General features: G+C 43.2%; 1 protein-coding gene across 1 annotated transcript in view; it reads left to right on the top strand.

Moving 5' to 3' along the window:
* LOC122808416 (survival motor neuron protein-like) overlaps positions 1-26,234 on the top strand; it is a 797,372-nt gene that overhangs the window by 464,560 nt on the left and 306,578 nt on the right. Inside the window, exons 5-6 of the mRNA XM_044079379.1 lie at positions 3,314-3,403; positions 25,161-25,280. Of these exons, the coding sequence (XP_043935314.1) occupies positions 3,314-3,403; positions 25,161-25,280 (210 nt within the window). The remainder of the gene's footprint in view (positions 1-3,313; positions 3,404-25,160; positions 25,281-26,234) is intronic.

Raw genomic sequence — 26,234 nt, 5'->3', positions numbered from 1 at the left:
AGAGCAGACTTTCTGGTGCCAGTACTAATTTACCTCAGCTCAGTGCCACTGCACTGAGCTTAAATAAGCGTAAATGGTGTCTTTTAAACCAGAAATTTGAAAGGGATGGAAAAACTGCCCAAACGGCCAATAAACTGTCATAGTCTCAGAGGCATGCTCCTCAATTTTAGGAACCTTTAGAGCTAACCTAAGTATTACTTGACCTTTTTCTTCAGATCCAAGTCTTTTAGTTTCAGTGCTTTTTCGGAGGTCTTTTTTAAATGTCAGTGTCTCCTTATCCAGAGGAAGAAGCACTTTAACAATTAGCTTGTTCCATCTGTCCACTAAAACCCTGTGCCCAAAGGCAGCACAGATGTTATAGGACACAGGTAAATGGTAGACTCCCAGACATACCACACGATCGTACAGGTCATCTGGAGAAATTTTGTGGCCATATTTAATACATTTTTAAAACTAGTGGACTTTTTGCATGGTGAAACTATCTAAATATCAACATTAAGATATACTCCAAAACACTTAAGCACAAAGTACTTTAATCACAGCACTACACACTCTAATAATGAAACTCAAACTTTGCTACTGAAAGTATTCGAAGTAGTTGACAGCACACGAAAGCTATAAAATATATACAAGCAGTATAATCTCTAAATGCCTCTATCTCTAATGTCTAATTATCTAAATATCTTAATACCTAAACTACTAAATCTAACAACCACACTAAAGCACTAAAGTTGGGAAAGAAAGAAATTAATAAATGAAGCTCAACTGACAGAAAAACTTTTAAAAGGTTCTATAATAATGTATGAAAATACCAAGAAGTTATCTTCTCGTAATATCCAAAACAGATCAAAAAAGGATCAAAATAGAATTTTTTTGAGGTGGAGCACTTATCTGCCCAGATCTTGCCTGCTACTCAGAGGGTGTCAAACAAGACCTGAGTTAGTCAGGGAGGAGAAGGTTTCTGCACCAGTAAGAACTTCAAACATCTACTGTTGTGGTTCCTTGTTTCTTATCCAAGGTTGGATAGAATTCATTGATTAATCCATATAGCCAAAAGACAATTGCAGTATTTGAGAGTGATGGTCATAGTACAGTTGTACAAGTTGCACTTTCCATAGCAGTAAATGTTTGAATTCCTCACGGATGCAGTAGCTGCACACACACACACACACACACACACACACACACACACACACACACACACACACACACACACACTCACAAGTATGCATTTACTTGTTGGGATATAATTTTGTTTTATTTTTTGTTATCTTTTTAGTTCAGGATGAGTAAGCTCTTTCTCTTAATGGGCAAGAAAGTCCTAAAATTTTTTCACTATGATTGCTTATTTCTCTTCAGTGAATCAATCAGCAGTTAGAGTGAAGGTATGGGAGGGAGCCAGAACTTTATGAAGCTAGCCGGTTGCTGTATCCCCGGCAGGATACACACCATGTAACTAAAAGTCTACTGCAGCAGTGAGGAATTCAAACATCTAATGTTATAGCAAACACAGCTTTACACAACTGTACTTCGTCATGCTTTGTGCAAGTTGTTTAGACAGATCTTAAGTGGATAACTCACTCACAGGGTTACAAGAGGGTACCTTTCAATTGTGCAAGAGAAGAGTATTTATGCGGACTACCCGCTATTTAAATACAACTACTGTGGCAGTGCACTTGGCATAGCTGTGCTCCTTGTTGAACAAGAAAACAAAACAACCAATATAGAACAAGTGAAATCTGAAGTGCAAGTGCTCTAAGCTATGCAGTACCTGCAGTAAGTAGTTTGTCTCACTTTAATCGGTCACTAGTTAAACTCAAAAATGGTCTCTTCACCAGGACAAACATATTTACTCAAAGCAGAAAATAAAATGCAAAAACAGTATAACAGAAAACTGCTGTAAATGGCTAGATCAGTTAGGTAGCTTAAGTGCAGACACAATAAGTACTTTATCTTTCGCCTATTTTAAAACCCATCAGTTAATGAGTAAGTGCACATTATGCAGGCCTCGGCAGTCTTTTCATAAAAACAAGTCTGAGCTGAGCTTTATATAAATCCAAGATAGCCTTACAGATTTACTCAAAGCAGAAAATTAAAATGCAGATTTAGTCAAAGCAGAAAATAAAATGGAGAAACAGTATCAGACAATGCAGAAAGCAGCAATAAATGGACATAAAATAATCGAGCTAAATAGAACAGATGATTCAAGGGGGTCAGGTTGATAGTCTGGCAGTTGGCACTGTCTGCTTAGGTGAGTTACTCACACTGTAGGCAAATATTAGGTGTGTCCTGCCCCCATAGGGAGCATTGGCTTCACTAATACAGAAGTAAATGGTAAATCATCAAGAGCACTATGTTTTATTTATGAGGGTATGTGCTGTTGGAGACGCTATACATCTTGGAGATGAATGTACACTTCTTGCAGAATGTCTCATTGTCCATGCTGGCTTTGAATTGTTGCCAGTCTCTTTTTTTCAGCGACACATGGTGGTCGCACTGCGTCATTCCCCATTCTATCACCACTACCTTAGGAAGAAGAAGCCCTTTACCTCATTACTTCTTGCTTTCTGATTGTTAATAGAATCTAGGTAATTTCTGTTTCAAGAATTTGACTCTAGAAGTGGAGATTCTGATAGTTTGTATACCTTTAATGTACATTCAAATTCTTCCCTTCCCCCATGCGCTCGTACACACACACACACACACACACACACGCATGCTAGGAATTGCCTTGTGTCTATCCTGTACAATTATGAAGTCTATCATTATACTTATCCCCCTTTCCTCCTTTGGAGGAATGCTGCTGTTTGCAGGCATCCATCATCTTCTGTAAAAAAAAAAAAAAAAAAAAATTCTTCAGATTGCCTTTGAGCCATTCACTGTGTAATGCTTACTTGTTTTTCTCATAGTTGCGGTCATCTGAAGGACGTTTTGATTTCACTGAAGTGTTTAAATATTTCTCTTTCCCTTTTCTTAGGGATATGCAAATAAAGAATTCTTCATTTTCCTTTTCATTGCTTCTGATGCAAACCCTGCACGATTTTATTACCTTATTTCCGTACTCTAAACTGTCAGACACTTAGTCCTGTTTGCCTTGATAAAAACAGTACCACAAAAACTGGTTGTACACAGATATAAGTTTCATTTTTTTTCTGCTGGTTATGCCTCTTCTTGTGGATTTTGATGTCCCTTTGCTTTCTCACATTGCTTGTTTATTTCGGGCTTTACATTGTTGCAGACATCTAATGACCAACAGTGTAGTCTGAACTGCTGAAATTCTTTGAAGTTAATCATTTTAATTTTTCTTTTGTAGCCAGGTTCTCTGTGGCATGGAATGTTTCCAGCTCCTCCACCACCACCATCTTTCTTTGGACATTTTCCAGCATGGCCACCAGGACTTGCGGTTAGTAGTTATTTTAAACAAGGGTGTTTTTGGCTCTGATGCAAATGATTAGTCAGGTGTGGTCCACCGAGTCGATTTCATTTCAGTCAGTGGAGATTCTCTTTGAGTTGATGGTTACAGCGATGTGGGTTACTATTACTTTTGGTTGCAGAGATTTTTGATAGCAGAATACCCATACTTCTTATCAAAAAAATAGACAAACGTTTTCTTGTAAGCAGCTTTATAGATTTTTAAAGTAGTCAGCTTATTAAATAGCAAGCTGTAGTCACCTGATAAAATAGTAAGCCAGCAACCAACACAGCCCATTGTACATCTGTGTGACAGACTGCTGGCTGCATCAAGTTCATTCAGTTCATAGCCAGCTGTGGAAGTGAGTGAGTCTTGCGTGAATTGGTAGCCAGCAGACCACCAGACTGCTTTGGAGTTGACTGTAATTGGAAGAGTTTGGTCAGAACTTCCATGTTTTCAAAGTGGGATACTGTCAGCAAGATTAAGGGTTACTTATATTTGAGAAATGTTCTCATGCAGAGATTTGTTAGTGTTATAATTTTACTTGTTTAGTCTGCTTGAAAACAGGATTAATCATTTTGAGATTTAAACCTTTTTATATTTCATTAGTGCTATGTTGAGTGTAGCAAGAGGTTAACTGCAGGTGATGTAAGAGTTTAACATTTCTGCAAAAATTATGTGCAGTATTGCTAGTTTTCAGCATGAAAATATGTCCCAGATATCCAGTTCTCCAGTTTTTCCGATTATTTGCAACTAGACTCACTGAAATGCATTCACAGGAATTGGCATGGAGAGAGACAGGTGCTCCATTGAGTTCCACATATTGATTCTCAAGGTTTCTGTATCTATTTTGGGAGCAGCTGCACGTAAACTTGAACCTCTAGTTTCACTTGCGAAATTTGCACACCCTGGGCAATTTTATTGTTGCATCGAAGAGTTGGTACATGTTGATGTGTGGACCTACTTGCAACTGTTGATCATTATGACACAGTGCTGCAGTTTGCTGATGCATATGAGACTGCTGTAGAGAGCAGTGCATCTATGCTCATACCACCATGTAATTGCCTTGCTGAATGAGTACAGCAGTACACATATTTATAGCACTATGGTTGCCTTTTCTTTATGTCACTGTTGAAATTTTGAATGTAGAACTTTTAAAACATTTGATCTGTCATGTTCTGGGAAGCTGTGAGGCATGTATATCCATGATATATGACACTTGGTAATATTGAGGAGGGGACAGTGATACTAAGCATCAGGATTTTGGTAGGTTTTTTCCTTCCACATAAGGTTCAAGCCTAGTCTCTGTCCAATGCATGTGTAGAGTTTGCATGTTCTCCATGTTGTTTCTGTGGAGATGTTCTTCATAGTCAATATTGCAGTACTAATCCTTGGGACTTCCTGCAATGCAGAAGCCTGTGACTGGACCGATTTCCAGTGTTAGCATCATTCCAAGCCATCTGATATTTTATGACCACAGTCTGGACATCAGGGTATAAGAAAGGCATCCATCGATGCCACCTTCAGTTCTTTCTAGCTGTGCAATCCGATGTGCTTCATGTGTTTTATATGCTCGCAGTTCCTCAGTCAGCTTTCCTTTCCAGAGTTCCTCTGCTTCCAGACATTTAAGTATCCCATTGGAGAAAATTCTTCTCTGTAATATTCAAAAAAAGTTAACTCTCATGTGGGAAGTAAATCCCACTTAAAGATTTTTACTTATTTTGCTTCGTTTGTTTAGGGCCTCAGCATGATGTCTCTGCTGCTCCGTTGATCCTTGGTGTGATCCAGAAAAGATGAAAAACCCAGGGATCCAGAGTCCACAGGACCTTGGTTAGGCAGCTTTGCAGCCCTCAGGACCACAACTGCTAGGCCAAAACACCCTGACGCGACCCCTAGAGAGAATAGTCCCTGGCCTTCCCACTACTTCCAACACTGTTCATACATCATGTCTGACACTGCTACTCAGGAATCAGCTTCTGATGTCCAAGAAGTGGTTCCGCAAGGAGTCCTTACCCCTCTGCTGACTTCTAATGTTCCTTCAGAAGTTAGGCTCAGTCAGCTGCATCCCTTGGCCATGCCTGTTAAATGACGTTTGAAACTAAAATGTAACCCTGCCATGGCCTTGCCTCTGCCCTCCAGCTGCAGTCCAGGGCCTGGTTAAGTTAGCACAGGAATTCATGGCCCTCATTAAAGCAAGAGAACCTTCACAGACTTCAGAAGTCTTCCCCAGCTCTGACCAAAAGGACTAGGGATATAGCCTTCCCAGAGGAGGAAGACTCTTCAACTTCTGAATATGAGGAAGAATTTGCCTACTGAGGTCACTTGCAACCCTAAACCTACCTTAATTTGTACTATGACACACTGTGTCTTCTACCTTCTCACCTGAAGACCTTTCCTTCGGGGACATGCTACATAGTTTCATAGGGGGATACTAGGCTATTGGCCCGGAGGCCCTTTATAAGCCTAGCCAAGAAATTTTGCCCATGTTCTGTCAAAGTCAGTACCTGTTTCCCCTATCCAGCAGGGACACAGGTAGGATCCTAGGGGTGTATTTTCTGTTTCCCATCCAGCTGTCCAGTTTCCTGTTAGAGGGCTAGAGAGGCACTCTGCTTGACATGGAAAGGGAGTCTATTTCACAGATGGGGGAGTCTTTGGGTCACAAATCTATCCTGCCAACAAGTTCTGTTAATATCACAGACCAGGTTAATCCCTTGCGTGGAGTTTAACGTACGGTTATGCAGCAACTCCATCAAGGCTGGGTCTGAGATGGCCTTGTATGTCAGACACAGGTCACTTCTGAACAGTCTTTATGAGACTGAGTAGAGGAGGATAGGTGTTTGAGACCCTGGATTTTCCTGGTCAAGAAGCTCTGTGACCTCTCCAGCCGCTGCATGTGCTTGGCAAGTACATGCCAAAGGAGGCATTGTACTCGATAATGGGTCTGATAAGGGAGGAATCATTACCTCCTTTATCTTAGATGAAGTACCCTTATTTATGAGGTAGGCCATGTAGAAAGCCTTCCGTGCAACATAAAATGAAAAAAGCCTTTAACTGGGAAAGTAAGCTGTTCTCCTAAGCTCAGACACAATACATGAAGTAAGCTTAACCTCTAGGGAACTACTTAGCTTACCCTCCCCTTGACCATTGACTGTTCTCTTGAGTATGCATAGTGCTAGATGATGTTTTTGAGGATATAGCCCTTTACCTGGATTCCTTACTCCCTGCTCCTAGGAAACCAGATAGTCTTTACAGTGTACTTGACTCACACAGACATCTTTATAAAAATCTTAAATCTGATCTCTCCGTAGTGTCTGCTGAAGTTACCAAAGAGGATTCCAAAGAGCCATCCCATCATCCATTACCTAATGACAGGGAGAGCAGATTCGACAGGTTTGGCAAGATAACGTATGCCTCTGCCATAGCCATGAGAGCATTAAATTGTCAATTTTATATGATAAAATATTTGAAATCACTTCAAGACAAAATGTCAACAAAACTTGAGTCTGTCTAACAGAACCTCACACAAGGAGATGCAAAACATTTCTAGAGAAGCCATACAGGTAGCCGGGCACTCTTTGAAATGTGATTATGATACCCTAGATGCTTCTTGCAGGTCAGCTGCCACACAATTAGTTATAGACAGACATGCTTGGCTAAGAACTCAGCCATTTTCAGACCAGGTTAAATTTGAGTTATTGGATGCCCAGCTGGACAAAGAGTTTCTGTTTGGACTCCCAGCTGAACAGGTCAGCGAGAAACTAGAGAAAAAGCAAAGACATTAAAACTTTTAAAGAAATCTACTTGTCTCCAACTCTGAGATACAGTAGGAACTACACCTCTAAGCCTTGGCCCTTCCCACCTAGGTAAGGCAAGGGGAGGCTCCCCATGGAAAAAGACCAAGGCAGTCAAGAAGGTGGCATCCACAACAACCTCAGAGATTGGATGTTGCCAACGAGCACACCCAATACAGAGAACAGATGTGACTATTTGCTCCCCCTCTTTGCCCCTTAACCCCCCTCTCTCCCTCCCTTGGCCCAGACCCCCTGGCAGGCAGGCTTTCCCTCTTCTTAAACCAATGGAAAAACCATTACAAGGGACCCGTGGGTGCTCAGCATTATAGAAAAGGGATATTTTTCCCAATTTAGGCAAATTCCACTCTTGAGGGCATGCCAAGAGCTCCAAAGGAGCAGAAAACCTCTTGTCACCGATTATCAATGAATTTGATATCAGTTTTTTTTTTTGTCCTTAACTGATGGGTTCAGATCTGATCACTCATCTGACTCGGCCATTGCTAAAGCTTATGGCAACCAAGAACTCTGAAGCTTCTCCCTTACCCACAGTGCACTAACCCCAATTACCTCAGATCTCATTTGCCACTCCAGTGAAAAGATGTGGTCTAGCCATACCCTCGAGCTCCGTTTCAGATAAGTGAATTTAACTTATTTTCTTTTTCTCTTCTAATATATATTTTTTCTTTTTTTCTGCTGTCAAACCCTTGCCATCACTTATAGCCTTTTTTTAATTTCCCCTTTGTTCTGTCACTAATTCTCCTACGAAAGTAGTTCTTTGGTACCATTGCTGGTATTCCCCATCTTCTGTTTAAATATTTCTATTTAAATAATTCTATTTCAAGTTCTAGTTCTATAACTATTAAAAAAGTACTTCCTTAACTCTGTTACTGTTGTCCGTGTTTGCCTTCCTTTCTGCCCTTTAACTATGGTTGAAAAACTAGCAGGTTTCAAAAAATGTATAAAGTGTGGGCAGAATTTGCCTCTCTCTGATGCCCACGCTTAATGCGTTTACTGTCTGGGCCTTCTTCTTCTGCAGGAAGACTGCTCAATATGCCACAGTTTCAATCCACATGCTTTAGTAGAAAGAAAACAAAGTAATATTAAAAGGCCTTCTCCCCTCCTCTTTCAGAGAAGCTGTATGTGAGGGTAATTCTACTCAGACAAAGTTGAGGGTTGAGGAAATCCTCATCTTCGAGGCCTTCTACTTCATCTTCCACCTCGGATTCCTCAAGGAAAAGATCAGCGAAAGATTCGGTCTCAACCACGAATCCTAAAAAATCAACAATTATGGATCCTACCTTAGCTGTGTATCCCTAAAATAGGAAAATTTGATACAAACACCACTTCAGATCCGAGAAGTTCTGAGTCATCGGATCTAGCATTAAGAACTTTGGCTTTTAAGCCCTTGCTTAAAGTAAGGTACTCTTCCCCTCCCTGGATCCTCTCCCGGACAGAGTACTTTCGCCCTTTTTATACTGCCCCAAATGTCCATCCACCTTTTCTGCTCGTTCTTCTAGAAGCCTGACTGGAGAAGACGTGGAGAGACTGGTGAGGAAAGTCCTCTTGGTACAGGGACAGATTGGGGTTCCTCGGCTTTTACCCCTGTGGGTCAGGAGATCTGAATTTCTTCAACTCCCCCATTACAGGTTCCTCCTCTGAGATCTATCAGTTTTGGATCTGAGGATAAGCTTATGCTGTGATCCAAAATTCTCCCTGAGAGCTCCGGTCCCATCAGATCCAGAGAGCTCTCGGAACTCGTCTGCCTTTTGGGTCCGAGTTGTTGCATTCAAATCCAAGGTTTTCGGAGCCATCTTTGCACCTTGGAGCCTCAGCACTGGACACCTTGGCTGCAGCTTCCACCTCGGGGACTTTGCTCAGAGTGGGCGAGGGTTACGATCCTGAAGTATGTTTTTTCAGGTCTGATGTCATCTCCTTCTCTGGAGCGCTCTGCCTTTGAGGCTACAAAGAGGGTCTTTTCTGCTCCAGCAGTTCTGATGGAACCTTCCCCCTCTGATCCAAAGTTGTCTACCAGGATGACCCAGCACTTAGAGCCTCACCATCTCGTTCCACTGGGACAGCTAGTGCAGAAGCCCAAAGTTTCCTCTCAGGGAATTCATTTCCTGTTCTGATACCTCCCCAAAGCATCTCACTGTAGAAGTCCCCAGAAAGAGGACATGCAAGGGGAAGCACATTGATTCCACAGAAGAGTCCATCACTGAGGATACAGATTTCAATGAGGGCGAAGGGTCCCCCATGGTCACCTCCTAAAGATGTCTCATTTGGAGACATCTTGGCAATCCTTAAACAGAGAGGAGGATGGACGCCCAGTAACCTGACGTCTGAGGAATCTGTTCTCCTGAATGCTTTTGGTACTGGATCCTCTACCTTTGGGTTACTCCGCCCGCCAGTGATCTCATTGACTTGATCTCACAGCGGGCATAGAAGGATCCAGACACCATGGAACACATTCCTCGGAGACTGGACAGGATAATGGCACCACCCACAGACAGTCCTGAAGTAAGGGAGTTTCTGTTGACGCCATGGTTGTTACCGTGGCCACCAAGAAGGAATCTAGCCAAAGAAAGTTCCACTGTCCATCCCCCCAACAGGAAGTCGTGGGTGATGGACAGATTTGGGAAGCATGTGTACACCTCATCCACTTTGCTCTGAAGTCTCTCAACTAGTTGGCACATTTTACTAGAGTAGATGGATTTGATTAAGGAATTATCAAGGACCCTCTCGGTTGCTGTTTCTGAGGAAGTTCAGGCCTGTGTAACTTCCCGGATGACTCCTTTATGTCCATGTCCAATTTTTCCATGTGGTTGATCTCAAACATAGCAGATGGAGCCTCAAGGGCAGTGGGTTCAGGCATTTCAATAAGGAGACATGCCTGGATGTGTCTTTGTGAGTTTGAGGAGCTCTTCAAGTCCTGTTTCGTCAATGCCCCCTTTGACAGAACATCTTTATTTGGCCCCAAGGTAAAGGACACACTATCAAGGTGTGAGAAGGATGTAAAGGCCCTGTCTGTAGTGGGCATGTGTTTTTCGACACCTCCGTGAACCTTTTCCAGGAATCAGTGAGGTGATCTGAAAATGTGGTTCAAAAAGTCTCCGGGTCTTTTCCATGACACACGTAGAGGAGATTCCTACAGAGGCAGAGGTGGGAACTCTAATGGACATCGCTACCCACATGGCAGAGGTGGCCCACAAAACTAGGGTTCCAGAGAATCGTTCTTTGACAAATCCTACCAGTGCTCCTGAAAGGAGGCCCGATTGTCCACCTCTGGAAGCAGTTGGGGGATGATTATCACCAGAGAACCTGGCTAGATGAAACAAGAGATAATTGGATACAGAGGATTATTTCTAATCTCAAGAAAAATCCCTGATGTTCCACCCAGTCAGAGGGAACAAGCAGCAATTCAAATACAAAAAGCTGCTAGAAAGAGTCATCCAAGAGGTCCTGCCAGACCGGGTTCCTATTACGTGATCGAAAGATCATAATTTCGAACACTCATAAGAGTGAAAATGCCGCATATCGAAACTGTTATTGTGAGGGACTATGCCCCACAACCCCCCCCCCCCCACTAACTGTATATACCAACTCCAAGATCACACTACAGTGAAGAAAGGGCAAATATTCCAATCTTCACTGTACTGCGAGCCCACAATATGAACTTCGATGTATGGTATTTTCACTCTTCTGAGCGTTCAAAATTGTGATCTTTCGCTCACTTACTTGGAACTCGCCAGACCAGATAGAATCTGGAACTTACTCAAGGTTCTTTTTAGTGCCAAAGAAAACAGGGGACTGGAGACCAATTCTGGATATCACCAAACTAAACAAGACTGTACAAAGAACCAAATTTCAGATGGTCACAGTTTAGTCCATTCTCCCTTTTTTTGGGGCAAGGACGACTGGATGTGCTCGATAGACCTTCAGGATGCGTACTTTCATATAAAGATGAACAGATGATCCAGAAGGTATTTATGCTTCTGGCTGGTTTTGAGCAAGGACAACTGGATGTGATCGATAGACCTTCAGGATGCATACTTTCATATAAAGATGAACAGATGATCCAGAAGGTATTTATGCTTCTGCCTGGGAGCCAGTCATTGCCAATTCAGAGTACTGCCCTTTGGACTCACCACAGCCCCCAGGGTGTTTACCAGATGCATGGTAATAGTAGCAGCTCATCTCAGACTGCAGGGATTCTTAATGTTTCCATACTTAGATGACTGCTCATATCCACTCCGACCAGGCATCAACTCAAATTGAAAAGGACCAGGTTCTCCAGACTTGCTCTCTTCTGGAGATAACCATAAACTATGAGAAATCTCAACTACAACCTACCCAGAGCCTAGAGTTTGTAAGAGCAATTCTGAATACAAAAGCTACCTTTGCATCCCTGTTACTGTCGAGGGTTCATACAATAAGGTCACAAGTCAAAAAGATAATGTGCAATGCCAAGATTTCGGCCCATCTGGTCCTTCAAGCCATGGGATCAGTGATGGCAGCAATAACATTAGTACCACTAGACAGATTTTACATGAGAATTCTTCAATGGATGCTAGCTACATAATGGTCAATTTGTTACCAGTCTGTCTTACCAGATAAGAATCACTCAGACCTTCAAGAGAGACCTGGTATGGTGGATTTATTCAGACAAAGTTCTTCTAGGTTCTCCATTCATTCCCCCTCAGCTCAAGGCTATAGTGACCACGGATGCTTCCCAGTTATGGGGGAGGGCCTTATCTGGGGAAGATAGTCTAAGGCACCTGGTACCCTGAGGAGGCCAGATTGCATATGAATGTCCTAGAGATGAGAGCGGTGCTGATGTTCTTCGTGTTTCACTGTTGCAGTCATTACATTTGGGTTATTTGCTTGCAGTAGCCCTCAGACGGCCTGATTAACAAAGTCTTGTGTCCTGCGTCAGTTGCTGTCCCTTCTTCCATGACGTCAGGTCGTCAGGGGTATCAAACATGCAGCCAATGCCATTACACCAGTCTTTCTTGCTGTGCAGTGCCCGAAGCAGAAGCAGTTCGCAAGTGCCAGTCGGCTGACTCCTGAAATTTTCGTTTTCGAGTTTCAGAACCGAAGTCTTTAACTAAAGCTAAGTATCCCATTGGGGAAACTTTTTCTTGCGCCTCACCGATGTCAGTAAAAGTTAATAATTGCATTACTTGTGGAAAGCAAATACCTCATAAAGATTTTCATTCATACTGTATTCCTTGCCTATGCCCTGACCACAATGTACCTTGCTGTTGGTTTTGTGCTTTATTTAATCAGCGCACTATCCATTGTCAGTATATTTTTGCCTCTAAATATTTCGGTTCTCTGTTTAATTATCCAGAAATGTCATCTGTTAGCCACCCAACTACCGGGATTTCGAAAAAACGCAAAGATAAAGACAGAGACAGGCTGCCGAGGTCCAAAACTGCCGACGACGCTTCTCCTAAGCCAGTCGCCAATTTGCCGGTACTCAGTGAGGTACTTTCACAGCCCCTGATACCCGCTACTTCTGATTCGCAGGCCTCTACTCTGACCCATTTGGAGTCCGGTATGCCCCGAGATGCTTCAACTATGGAACCCGCAGATGTCTCTATCTTGGATGAATCCAGAGCCGCTGTGCAGGCACAGGCTTCTGAGGGTGAATTCAGACCTAGGGACTTGCATATTAAACTGACACCTCCTTCTTCATTTAGGCCTAAATCTTGAACCATGCCTAAAAAACAGACGCCCAGGCCGCATGCTCAGGCCTCTATGCCTAAAAAACAAATGATAAGAATGGCTGAAGATCTTATAACTCTAATCAGGAGAAGCCAACCTCCCCCTTCTAAGAGACGTAGGACTGAAGTTGTTTATGAATCTTCTGAAAAGGATTCTTATTTTTCCGATTCTTCTGATGATCTGGATTTGCCCTTATCTACTTATTAGGATTCTGTTGCAGAGGACTCTATTCCCTCTGCTTCCCCTCCAGAGGATTTTTCTTTTGGTGAAACCTTACATACTCTGAGGGAGCATTTCCACTGGGAAAGCCAGGATTTTTCTGATTCAAAAAAGAGGCTTAGGGATTTCTTACTCCTGCCTTAGCATAGGCCTTTAGCTATTCCTCTTGTACTAGACATTGTTGATGATGCCTTTTCGGAATCTAGTTTGGCCCCTGATTCTTTGCCTCCTGCTCCCAAAAAACTTGACAGATATTACAGGGTTCCAGATTCACACAAGTTCCTTTTTAAAAATCCTATTGCGGATCCAGAGACTATTTCACAGGGACCCAAGGGCATTAACGCTTCTACTGCTAAAAATCCTACTCCTTCTGATAGAGACTCCAGGGCACTGGATAGATGGGGTAAGAAGGTTTACCCTTCTGCAACCTTGGCCATTAGGGCTTTAAACTGACAGTTTCATATGTTAAAGTATCAGCAACATGTTACTGGATTGCTTAAACAGAAAATGATGTTGATTCCTGACTGTGCGGAAATTAAAGAATTACAGGATTTAGTGCATTCTGCTGAACAGGTTGGAAAACATACTTTGCAATGTGGATTTGATTCCTTAGAGGCCTCTTGCAGGGCTGCTGTTACTGGGTCTGTGCTCAGAAGGCATGGTTGACTTAAGGAGCAATCTTTGCCTGATCATGTTAAAGTTAAATTGTTGGATGCTCCCTTAAATCAGGACCGCCTGTTTGGCAACAAGGCTGAGGAAGTTCTTAAAAAGATGGAAGATAAAGCTAAATCTATGCAAACTGTTAAAGATTTCTTATAAGTTCAGCCTCCTAGATTTAGTAGGCATTGGCCCTCTAAGAATTGGTCCTTTTCAGCCCCTTCCAGGTCTTCTCAAGCCAAACCCGGACACAGCAGAAACCCCAGGTTTCAGTCCTAGGGGACACACAAGACTAAGCAGTGGGGGGTTTCCGCACCCAAATCAGGGAGTAGTAAGACTCCCCCATATGGAAAACTGTCTCAATGACTTGCTTTTAAAACTTCCAAGCACTTCCCAACTGAATGCTCTTTTAGGTGGAAAGATTGGTCTGCAGGCCAAAAACTGGGAACTCATTACCCAGGACAAATGGGTTTTAAATATAGTGTCCCAAGAATACAGATTTCACTTCCACACCTTACCAACACCAAGTGGGTGGCCAGATCTACCCCCAAATCAGTGACAGAGGCCCAAAATCAAGTACTCTCTCTCTTAAGCATGGGGGCTATTCAGTTGGTACCAGAAGAGGAAAAAGGACAAGGTTTTTATTCGAAACATTTTCTGGTACCCAGAAAAGGCAATACATGGCATCCTATCCTGGACCTTTCTGCTCTAGATACCTTTCTGGTGATTCCAAAATTCAAGATGCTGACTCTTCACCAGCTGCTTCCTGTGCTAGGCAAAGATGCATGGTTGGCAACACTAGACTTAAAAGAAGCATACCTGCACATCCCTATCAGGGAATCTTGCAAAAGATACCTATGCTTCAAAGCAGGCAATACGCACTATCAGTTTTCTGCACTGCCCTTTGGCTTATCTACTGCGCCCATGGTATTCACAAAGTGCCTAGCTCCAGTCAATGCATTCTGCAGGCAAAGAAATATTCAGGTATATTCATACCTGGACGATTGTCTAATTCAGGCAAAAAGCCAGGACATTCTTTTGAATCATCTGGCCTTTGTTCAGAGGGTACTGACTTGTCTGGGGTACACCATAAATGAAAAGAAATCACACCTGGTACCCTGTCAACAAATTATATTCCTGGGAGCAAGCTTGAATACAACTTCCCAGATGGCTTTCCTCACGCCAGAGAAACGGACTCATTTGACAACCTACTTCAAAGAAGTGGCCACAAAAACCCAGTTATCTGCAAGGCGGATACTGCAGGTCGTGGGGTTCATGGCCTCCTGCATTCTTCTAATTTCATATGCAAGGCTGAATATGAGGAAACTGCAATGGTATCTCAAAAGCCTATGGTGTCAACATTCACAGGATCTAGAAGCTATGATTCCTATCATACCTTGTCTACGCCTAGAGTTCCTTTGGTGGGCAGAGGCCTGCCACCAAAACAAGGGACTACCATTCACACTACCCCCTGCCGCCCAAACCTTAACAACAGACTCATCAGACTATGCATGGGGGGCTCACCAGGCAGGGAAGTGCATTCAGGGCAAATGGAACCCAAGTCAAATGCACCTACACATAAATCAAAAGGAAATGTTAGCCGTACAGAATGCTCTGACAGCCTTCAAGGACCACATTCTTCCAGGACAACTAATGGTAAAGACGGACAACACCATGGTCATGTGGTACATAAACAAGCAGGGGGGGGGTACACATTCTTACCCCCTCTGCAGACTAGCCATGGCATTATGGAACACAGCCTTGAGCTACTAAGTAAGTCTACAAGCTCAATTCCTGCCAGGAAAACTAAATACACTGGCAGATGGACTAAGCAGAAACCTCATGGACCCACACGAGTGGAAACTGGAGCCAAGAATTTTCAACATGTTGACAAGCAAATGGGGGAGCCCAGATATGGACCTTTTTGCCTCTCCCCCGAACCATCAATTGGACAAATTTTTCACAAGGATTCCCCACAAACTAGCTTGGAAAGTGGATGCTCTATCCTTCAGCTGGAAAAAAAATATCAGTTTATGCCTTTCCTCCTCTGCCTCTGCTCTCCAAGGTGCTACTAAAGATCAAACAGGACAAGCCATGGACGATTTTAATTGCACCAGACTGGCCATGCCAACACTGGTAACCCCTCCTGCGCATTGTGTCATGCTTGGCCCCATGGCACCTGCCTCTGACTCCTTCCCTGTTGTCTCAGCACGGGAACCGGATTCTGCACCCTCAGCTGCAAACCCTGAACCTAGCAGCCTGGCTAATTACCTAATCTCTTCTTTTCTACCCCTCAGTAAATCAGTGATGGATATCATTTTAGAGGCTAGGAGGCCTAGTACTAGAAAATTTTATGCTGCAAAATGAAAAAGATTTTGTACCTGGGACCAGTCTCAAGGGATGAGTGCAGCAGTGCCCAATTTACCTCAGATTCTACAATATTTGACTGAGATGCTTCATAAGGGCTTGTCCTTTTCCTCCATCAAAATTCATGCCTCCGCCATTTCAGCTCATTGTAGCACAGAGCCTCCCGTCTTCTCTCACCCACTGCTCAAGCAGTTCCTCAGAGGGGCCAAAATTTTAAGGCCACCGAGGAGAGCTGCAACTCCAGCCTGGGACCTTAACTTTGTCTTGGAGAAACTCACTCTTCCTCCTTTCGAGCCAGCTGCTACTGCAGATTTAAAATTCCTTTCCTGGAAAACAGCTTTCCTTTTAGCGATCACTTCTGCAAGAAGGGTATCTGAGTTGCAGGCTTTTATGGCAGTGGAGCCTTTCATCATCTTTCATGCGGACAGGGGATCCCTCAGAACCAATCCCTCCTTCATGCCCAAGGTGGTATCCAGTGTGGCTCTTAATCAGTCCATTCATTTGCCTACCTTCTTTCCTAACCCTCAGAACAAAGGGGAACAGATACTGCACTCCTTAGATTTGCACAGACAACTTAGATTCTACTTGGACAGGACTAAACCTCAAAGGAAATTTGAACAACTGCTGGTGGAATTTGCTGCAGGGACAGAGGGGAAAGGTATTTCTAAGCAAACCATTTCAAAATGGATAGACCACTGCATTCATTTCTGTTATAAGCACCATGGAAAACCTACCCCACAGGGCATCATACCCCTTTCAACCAGGGCTGCATCTGCCTCTACAGCCTTTCTCAGGGGCGTCCCTACAAGGGACATCGTAGAAGCTGCTACCTGGAGTTCTGTACATACTTTCACCAAGCATTATCATTTTCCAATTTTCTCTAAATCCAGAGCTGGTTTTGCCACTGCAGTCTTGCAGGGCCTTATAGCTGGTCCTAATTCTATTTAAATTCCTCCTCCCAACCTTAGCTTCGGGAATCTACCCAAAAGTAATGACTGCAGCAGTGAAACACGAAGAACATAGTGCAGTTTTGTACACTTACCATAAATGTAGATGTTTGAGTGTATTCACTGTTGCAGTCCTGGTTACCCCTCCCTCCATCCCACTTTCTTTTTTTGGCTATACCTCTACTTTCATTTACTATTTACAAAAAGATTTTTGGTTGGAGGTATATCCTTGTATTAGAGATTTAATTGCTTCCCATTAGGGGGGCACCTGACATCTGGGGCAAGAAAGACTGATGTAATGGCGTCGGCTGCATGTTTTATACCCCTGACGACCTGAAGGCATGGAAGAAGGGACAGCAACTGACGCAGGACCCAAGACTTTGTTAATCAGGCCGACTGAGAGCTACTGCAAGCAGATAACCCAAATGTATTGACTGCAACAGTGAATACACTCGAACATCTACATTTATGGTAAGTGTACACAACTTTACTTTAGCGTTTCAGACATTCCAGAATGTTTTCCCCTTAGGGACCATTGCAATACAAACAGAGTACATCAACAACCAAGGAGGAACCAAATCTTACCAGGACAAGCCATGGACGATTTTAATTGCACCAGACTGGCCATGCCAACACTGGTAACCCCTCCTGCGCATTGTGTCATGCTTGGCCCCATGGCACCTGCCTCTGACTCCTTCCCTGTTGTCTCAGCACGGGAACCGGATTCTGCACCCTCAGCTGCAAACCCTGAACCTAGCAGCCTGGCTAATTACCTAATCTCTTCTTTTCTACCCCTCAGTAAATCAGTGATGAATATCATTTTAGAGGCTAGGAGGCCTAGTACTAGAAAATTTTATGCTGCAAAATGAAAAAGATTTTGTACCTGGGACCAGTCTCAAGGGATGAGTGCAGCAGTGCCCAATTTACCTCAGATTCTACAATATTTGACTGAGATGCTTCATAAGGGCTTGTCCTTTTCCTCCATCAAAATTCATGCCTCCGCCATTTCAGCTCATTATAGCACAGAGCCTCCCGTCTTCTCTCACCCACTGCTCAAGCAGTTCCTCAGAGGGGCCAAAATTTTAAGGCCACCGAGGAGAGCTGCAACTCCAGCCTGGGACCTTAACTTTGTCTTGGAGAAACTCACTCTTCCTCCTTTCGAGCCAGCTGCTACTGCAGATTTAAAATTCCTTTCCTGGAAAACAGCTTTCCTTTTAGCGATCACTTCTGCAAGAAGGGTATCTGAGTTGCAGGCTTTTATGGCAGTGGAGCCTTTCATCATCTTTCATGCGGACAGGGGATCCCTCAGAACCAATCCCTCCTTCATGCCCAAGGTGGTATCCAGTGTGGCTCTTAATCAGTCCATTCATTTGCCTACCTTCTTTCCTAACCCTCAGAACAAAGGGGAACAGATACTGCACTCCTTAGATTTGCACAGACAACTTAGATTCTACTTGGACAGGACTAAACCTCAAAGGAAATTTGAACAACTGCTGGTGGAATTTGCTGCAGGGACAGAGGGGAAAGGTATTTCTAAGCAAACCATTTCAAAATGGATAGACCACTGCATTCATTTCTGTTATAAGCACCATGGAAAACCTACCCCACAGGGCATCATACCCCTTTCAACCAGGGCTGCATCTGCCTCTACAGCCTTTCTCAGGGGCGTCCCTACAAGGGACATCGTAGAAGCTGCTACCTGGAGTTCTGTACATACTTTCACCAAGCATTATCATTTTCCAATTTTCTCTAAATCCAGAGCTGGTTTTGCCACTGCAGTCTTGCAGGGCCTTATAGCTGGTCCTAATTCTATTTAAATTCCTCCTCCCAACCTTAGCTTTGGGAATCTACCCAAAAGTAATGACTGCAGCAGTGAAACACGAAGAACATAGTGCAGTTTTGTACACTTACCATAAATGTAGATGTTTGAGTGTATTCACTGTTGCAGTCCTGGTTACCCCTCCCTCCATCCCACTTTCTTTTTTTGGCTATACCTCTACTCTCATTTACTATTTACAAAAAGATTTTTGGTTGGAGGTATATCCTTGTATTAGAGATTTAATTGCTTCCCATTAGGGGGGCACCTGACATCTGGGGCAAGAAAGACTGATGTAATGGCGTCGGCTGCATGTTTTATACCCCTGACGACCTGAAGGCATGGAAGAAGGGACAGCAACCGACGCAGGACCCAAGACTTTGTTAATCAGGCCGACTGAGGGCTACTGCAAGCAGATAACCCAAATGTATTGACTGCAACAGTGAATACACTCGAACATCTACATTTATGGTAAGTGTACACAACTTTACTTTAGCGTTTCAGACATTCCAGAATGTTTTCCCCTTAGGGACCATTGCAATACAAACAGAGTACATCAACAACCAAGGAGGAACCAAATCTTACCCATTGTGCTGAGAAGCTCACAGTGTGTGGTAATGGGCAATCTCTTCCAACCACTTTCTCTTAGCAACACACATTCCAGGGAAATCCGGTGTGATAGCAGACAAATTGAGCAGGTGCATTCTTGTACCCCATGAATGCTCCTTCAGCAAGAAAATTGCAGGCAAGATCTTCCATCAGTGGGGCCAGCCTTGCTGTGATCTATTCACTTTCCCCCCTGAACAACAAATGCAGCAGCTACTTTGCCCCAATCCCCCCAAGAGGGGGGACTCTCCAAGGGGATGCTCTACTTCACAATTTACCCCCCCCCCGGTCTCTGTGTCTACCCTTTAATTCGCAAATTCCTTCAGAAAGCTTCCAAGTTGAAGAACAAAGTCATCCTCATTGCTCCATATTGGCCTCGACAGATTTGTTTTCCCTTTCTTTGGCTCACCTGACTCAACCACCTTGGTTTTTAGATCCAACTCCAGACCTTGTGTCTCACCCGACAGACATGATACACCCAGATTTGGCAAACCTCAGGCAGACTGCCTGGCTTCTCCCATTCCATTAATAGCCAGATAACCAATGCTGTCTTACCCTATCTATCATATTTTGATACCTTCCCATAAACCTTCCATCAGGAAATTATACTTCAGCAAATGGAAAATATTTGTTTTTTGGGCTCAAAAATATAACATTGAACCTTTTACAGCTCCCATACGTAATATTTTGGAAGTGTTATCACATCTCTTTGATGAAGGAGCTAGCTCTTCCACAGTTAGAGTCCAGTTAGCAGCGAAGTCAGATTTGCATGTTCGTATAAATGGCTCATCAGTAGCATCCCATAAGTTAAACAGTGCATTTGTAAGAGGCATATCACTCTTAAGGTCTCCCTTTTAAAGGCCCTACTCCTCCTTGGGATCTAAATTTAGTGCTGCAGTGCCTTTCCCAACCCCCATTTGAGCCAGCAGCTACCTGTGACCTTAAATTTCTTTCATGGAAGACAATTTTCTTCACAGCCATTACTTCAGCCAGAAGAATTTCTGAGATGCAAGTATCCTCTAAACCCCATACTTGATTTTTCATAGGGATAGGATGACTTTACATACTAATGCATCATTCCTGCCAGAATCCAATATTAATCACTCTATTAATTTGTCTGTATTCTTCTCCAAATTTTCTAACAAAGGTGAATATACACTACACCTATTGGATTTTCACAGGCAGTCACATTTTTACTTACATAGGACTAAGAACATCAGAAAATCAGATCAACTGTTTGTTTCATTTACAGAACCCACACTAGGTACATCAGTTACCAAAGTCAGACTATCTGAATGGATGACAAATTGTATTTCCTGTGTGTGTAACAAATTGGGCATCACTCTGACAAAAAGTCAGTATTTCATTCCAAAATGTCCATGGATGATATTTGTGCAGCAGCTACTTGGGCTACTCCCCATACTTTTATTGCTGATTACAGTTTAGGGATCTGATCTCCAGAAGAAGAGTATCTTTTGATTCTGTGGTGCTCAGGAATATCCTTTCTTGAGTCCACCCTAGAAATTAGGTAGTTGGGTACTCTGCCCCATCAGTTGAGAACAGAATGAAAATTGGCAGCATCAGATAAAGTATTTATGTACTCATCATACTGCTCCATTTGCATTGTCCTTTTTCATTTTTCCTCAACTTCCCTCCTACTAACCCCCAAACTTAAGGCTTCTGGAAGAATGAGTAGTATTAGGGCACACATGACTTATTGTTGTTGTTATTATTTCTATAAAGGCTTCAGAAATAGCTTCTCCACAATAATTTCTGTCTTTTACTTTTCTAAGCAGCAAGCAAGTTCTGAGGTAATTGCAGTTGGTACATTGTGGGTAAGGGAGAAGCTTGAGAGTTCCTTGTTGCCACAAGCTTTAGCAATGGCTGAGTCAGATCCAAGGGAACAGATTCAAACCTATCAGTTGAGGAGGAATGAAAAATGAACAACACAGATGGAATGTTATGGTGAGTAATATGATGGATAGGGTAAGACAGCATTGGTTATCTGGCTATCAATGGAATTGGAGAAGCCAGGCAGTCAGCCTGAGGTTTGCCGAATCTGGGCAAGGGCCCATACAGTCATTTCATCAGGTAGAGAGGGAAAGGTTTTTATTCAATACTCTACTTGTTCCTAGGAAAAGAAGGAACCTGGATACCTATCCTAGATATCAGTAGTGCTAAATATTTTCCTTTACATGCCAAAATTCAAGATAGATACTCTGCAAAAGCTTTTGCCCATGATTTTTCTGGATGCCTAAAGGATGACTATCTTTCATGTACCTATAGCTGTTTGCCACAGAAAATATTTCCTTCGTTACCTTAGGCTCCCACTTTCAGTTTTTTTGCTCTACCATTTGGGCTCTTTAACACCCCAAGGGTGTTCACAAAATATTTGGCTCCCCTAATAACACATTGCAGAATTCTGGGGATGCACAACTGTCCCTACCTATATGATTTTCTCATCCAAGGAAGGTCCACTTCAGAGTCCCTAGATGTCCTCCAGACCTCTGTAAACTGCTTCCAAAGATGGGTCTCGTGCTGATCATACAGAAGTCTCAGATGACTACACAAACAAGGATTCTGTTTCTGGGAGCCATGATAGACTCCATCCAACAAAAGGCATTCCTCCCTTAGGGCAAGATAGTCTTCCTCACAGAGTACTGTAACCACTTGGTTACAAAGCAACTTATATCAGCCGTAAATTTCTTAAGGATCCTAGTGCACATGGTTTCATGTATCCTAATGGTCCTTTTAGCAAAGATTCACATGAGGAAGTGCCAGTGGTTTCTCAAAAATGTCTAGGAACAGCACTATCTGCCCCTAGAAACCCTTCTTCCCTTGCTCCCATGCCTCAAGAAGGTGCTTCTGCGGTGGAAATCCACCATACAAAACAACCCAGGAACAACCTTCACTCTGCTTCTGGCAGACAAATCCATCACCACAAACAACTTAGATGTAGCTTGGGGAATCCACCTAGGTCCAGTGAGGTTACAGGGCATTTAGTCCCCAAAACAGCGACAGTTGCACATCAGTCTGAAGAAATGGTCACGGTTTTTCTGGCCATGAAAGCTTTATGACTGCATTTGGGTCCAGGAACCCTGCAAGTTTGGACAGATAGTACCACAGTCATGTGGTACATAAAGAAATAGGGGGGTGGCATGTCCTACCCCTTGTGCAGCCTTACCAGGCAGATCTGGATGCTGGTCCTGGAATTGCGGATCCATCTCACTACATCATACATACCAGACCACAGCATTATTCCATCACATTCCCTGTGCAAGGACTTAGTAGACCCAAGTGAGTGGATGTTGAAAAGGGATGTGTTCCTAGATTTCACTACGCTGTGTGGAATTGCATCTGTATACCTGTTTGCCTCTTCCCAGAACAAACAATTTCTGAGATTCTGCTCCAGAACCCAACTGGAGGGGAGCCTGGAAGATAGAAGTTTTTTTCCTTCTCATGGAGCAAGAAATTCATGTACGTCTTCCCCCATTACCTTCGATTCTGAGGGTGCTCACCAAGACCAGGACTGACAGACCCAGCATGATTCTGGTAGCCCTCTTCTGGCACAGACAGCATTGGTTCTCTCTACTCCTCACCCTCCGTGAGAATGAAGGACTCCGATATTCTCATCCAAATCAGAGGATTGGTTTTCCACCCCAACCTGACATCTCTTTATCTGCCTACAGAATTGGGCCATGGCACCCACCCCGATGCTTTACCCTAAGGAGGTGTTGTCTGTTCCTAAGGAGACAAGAAAGTGAACACCAGGTCATACATGGCAAAATGGAAAATATTCTCCATATGGTGTCACAGCCAACAGACTATTCCAGCTCAAATAGACATTCATTCACTATTTCTTTACATGGTGACCTATTTGAACGGCACCTTTCTCCATCCAGCATAAAGGTTCATGCATCAGCAATTTTAGCTTGCTTGTAGACTACCTCGCCACTTTACTCTCACCCACACATGAAACTGTTTCTGGGAGGGGTGATGCACTTAAAAACCTTCCAGGAGGGACCCTAACCCTGCATGAGATGCCCTGTGAACCAGCTGCCTCTGCTTCCCCTCAAGATTGTCACCTGGAAGGCGACCTTTCTTTTAGCTGTCACATAAACTAGAAGAGTCTTTGAACTGCAGGGCTGTCATGAATATGGAGCCATTCACTGTCTTCTACAAAGACAGGGTAACCCTCAGAACTAACCCTTCATTTTGTGCCCACAGTGGTTTCTGAACTCAGCCTTAAACAAGCAATCCATCAGCTAGTTTTCTTCTCAAATGCACAGAACAAGGTGGAAAGAATCCTCCACTCATTGGATGTCTGCAGACAGATCAGGTACTACCTGGACAGAACAATGACTGCAGCTAGGGCAAACCAGTTGTTGATATCCTTTGCGGAAGGAAAAATGGGCAGACCCATCTCATAGCAAAACATTTCAAAGTAGACTGCAAATTGCATCAGGTTGTGTTATACACACCATGGAAGGCCTCTGCCTGGCCACATTAGAGCACACTCCACCAGGCATGGGGCAACTGCTACTGCCTTCCTCAAAGGAGTATCCACTCAAACAATCCTAGATGCAGCCACCTGGAGCTCTGTTCACACTTTCACAAAATATTACAATTTTGGTTAGGCATCCAGGGCCAGGGCAGGGTTCTCCTCTCCCATCCTACAAAATATTGTTTCCTAATAACACTACTTGTGTACTTCAACCTTGGGGCAGCTTTGGGAATCTGCCCAAAGATTAGTACATTGATTACAAAGAACATAATTAATTTTTTTTCCCACTTACTATAATTGTAGATGTTTGAATAGCTCGATGTTGCAGTACATATTCCCTCCCTTCCTCTTACCCCTCATCTAAGTAGGGACTCCTCCTGCTTCTTATTGTCCATTTTGCTCATCCCAACCTTTTCCCTTTGTTTCTTCCTTTTTTGCATTCACTACCAAGATCAGACAGTGAGGTTGTGCTATCCTTGGGCATCAAACTGCTTTCCTGGCTGAGAACGACTTGAAGGTGGCGCCAGTAGACTCTCTTGTTATACCCCAATGTCCAGACATTGGTCATAAACAGTCTTTGGCTTGAGATGATGCTAAGAGTATGGAAATCGGCCTAGTCACAGGTTTCTATACGACAGAATGTCCTGAGAATTAGTACTGCAACATTGATCTACTCGAACAGCAACAATTATGGCAAGTGAGACACAACTGTATTTTCCTCCCACCTCCCAGAAACATGCTGGAAGTTTTCCAGCTGAAACTTGCCAAGTATTAGAGTTGTGGGCAGCAGCACAGACTCTACATTGTGCCTGTTGGGGGAAGAGTTTTGTAGACCAACAGCTTTGAGTATCAGGTGTGGTGCTCAGTATCTTCCAGGTAAGAGAACATGGATCACAGATTGTGCGCAGTGTAAGGGCTAATCACTTGACGTTGTAAAAGTTGTCTCTAGGTGGCTGGGATTTATTTTACTTTTCTTTCCTGACTGCTGACGGTGTGGTGTATGTTGGCAAAATATTTAAGATGTGTAGTAGCTGTGTACTTGGAGGGGTCTAGATGTTGACACAGACCACACGTAAAGCATTAATGTTGCTTTTTTGTTTCTTCCTTTGAACAGACATTTTCTCCACCACCACCACCACCACCACTGTACCCTAATGACGATGAAGACAGCATGTCGCTATCTTGTATGCTGCTTGCTTGGTATATGAGTGGATATCACACAGGTTATTATATGGTAAGAAACCGCCATTGGGTAAGGTGCTGATGTAGTAGCATATACTCTGTCTGGTGTACTGATTGCAAAATGTAGTTTTATTAACCTAAAAATGATGAGATTTTTTTTCTTTTATCACAGTATAACTGGGATTCATCTAATAAAGGTAATGAGCTCCTACAGATTCCTTGCCTTCATTTACTAAGAGCACTGGTTGACTCCATGAAATCAAAAGGATGATTATGTCCACATCTTTAGTAAACAGAAAACAAGAAAACATATTAAGATTTTAGTTCAGGTATGTCTTGACAGTAGATATACACCAAGGCACAGGCTCCTGATATCAGATTTCCAACAGTCCTACTCATTGTCTGATATCTACAGGACATACATAAGGGTTGACACCTCCATAAGCTGCACAGTTCTTTCCAGCTACAGAACAGAACTCATTAGTGCATTAGTCCCTGCTGGTTTTCATTTTAAAACCCTTGCAAATATGACAGGAGATCCAGTGTTGTCTTTTTTCATCCAGTTCAACCTTTGAGTTCACAGGTATGAGTTTGATCTGGCCATGGTGAATGGATCTGTCATTATGGTAAGTACATAACTTTTGTTTATTTCTGTTCAGTGTGTGATCCATCACCTCTTATCTTCATCAAGATAGGACTGTAGCACCATATAAATTAGTGCCACTGTGGCTGACTGGGTACAATTACAAGATTTGCACACCCACTGCCTAATTCCTCCTGCACAATTCCAGGCAGTGTCCATCTTAAATTTTTTTCTGGCAACCCTGAAGCACAGAGTTCACATCTGGACACTTAGCTATTCTTAAAAAAAAAAGCTGCAGAAGATAGAATGTCACTTGGTTTTGACTAAGTTTACATTCTCTTTGGTCCAGCTTGTTGTGTCCATGAAAAGAAATAGTAAAACTCTCACATTCCACAGAGCAGAGATAAGGTAACATCTGTCCTT

Source organism: Protopterus annectens, chromosome 8.part0 (genome assembly GCF_019279795.1).
Source record: "Protopterus annectens isolate FY-2018-M chromosome 8.part0, PAN1.0, whole genome shotgun sequence".
Lineage (NCBI taxonomy): Eukaryota > Metazoa > Chordata > Ceratodontiformes > Protopteridae > Protopterus > Protopterus annectens.
This window is presented reverse-complemented; position numbering and strand designations above follow the sequence as displayed.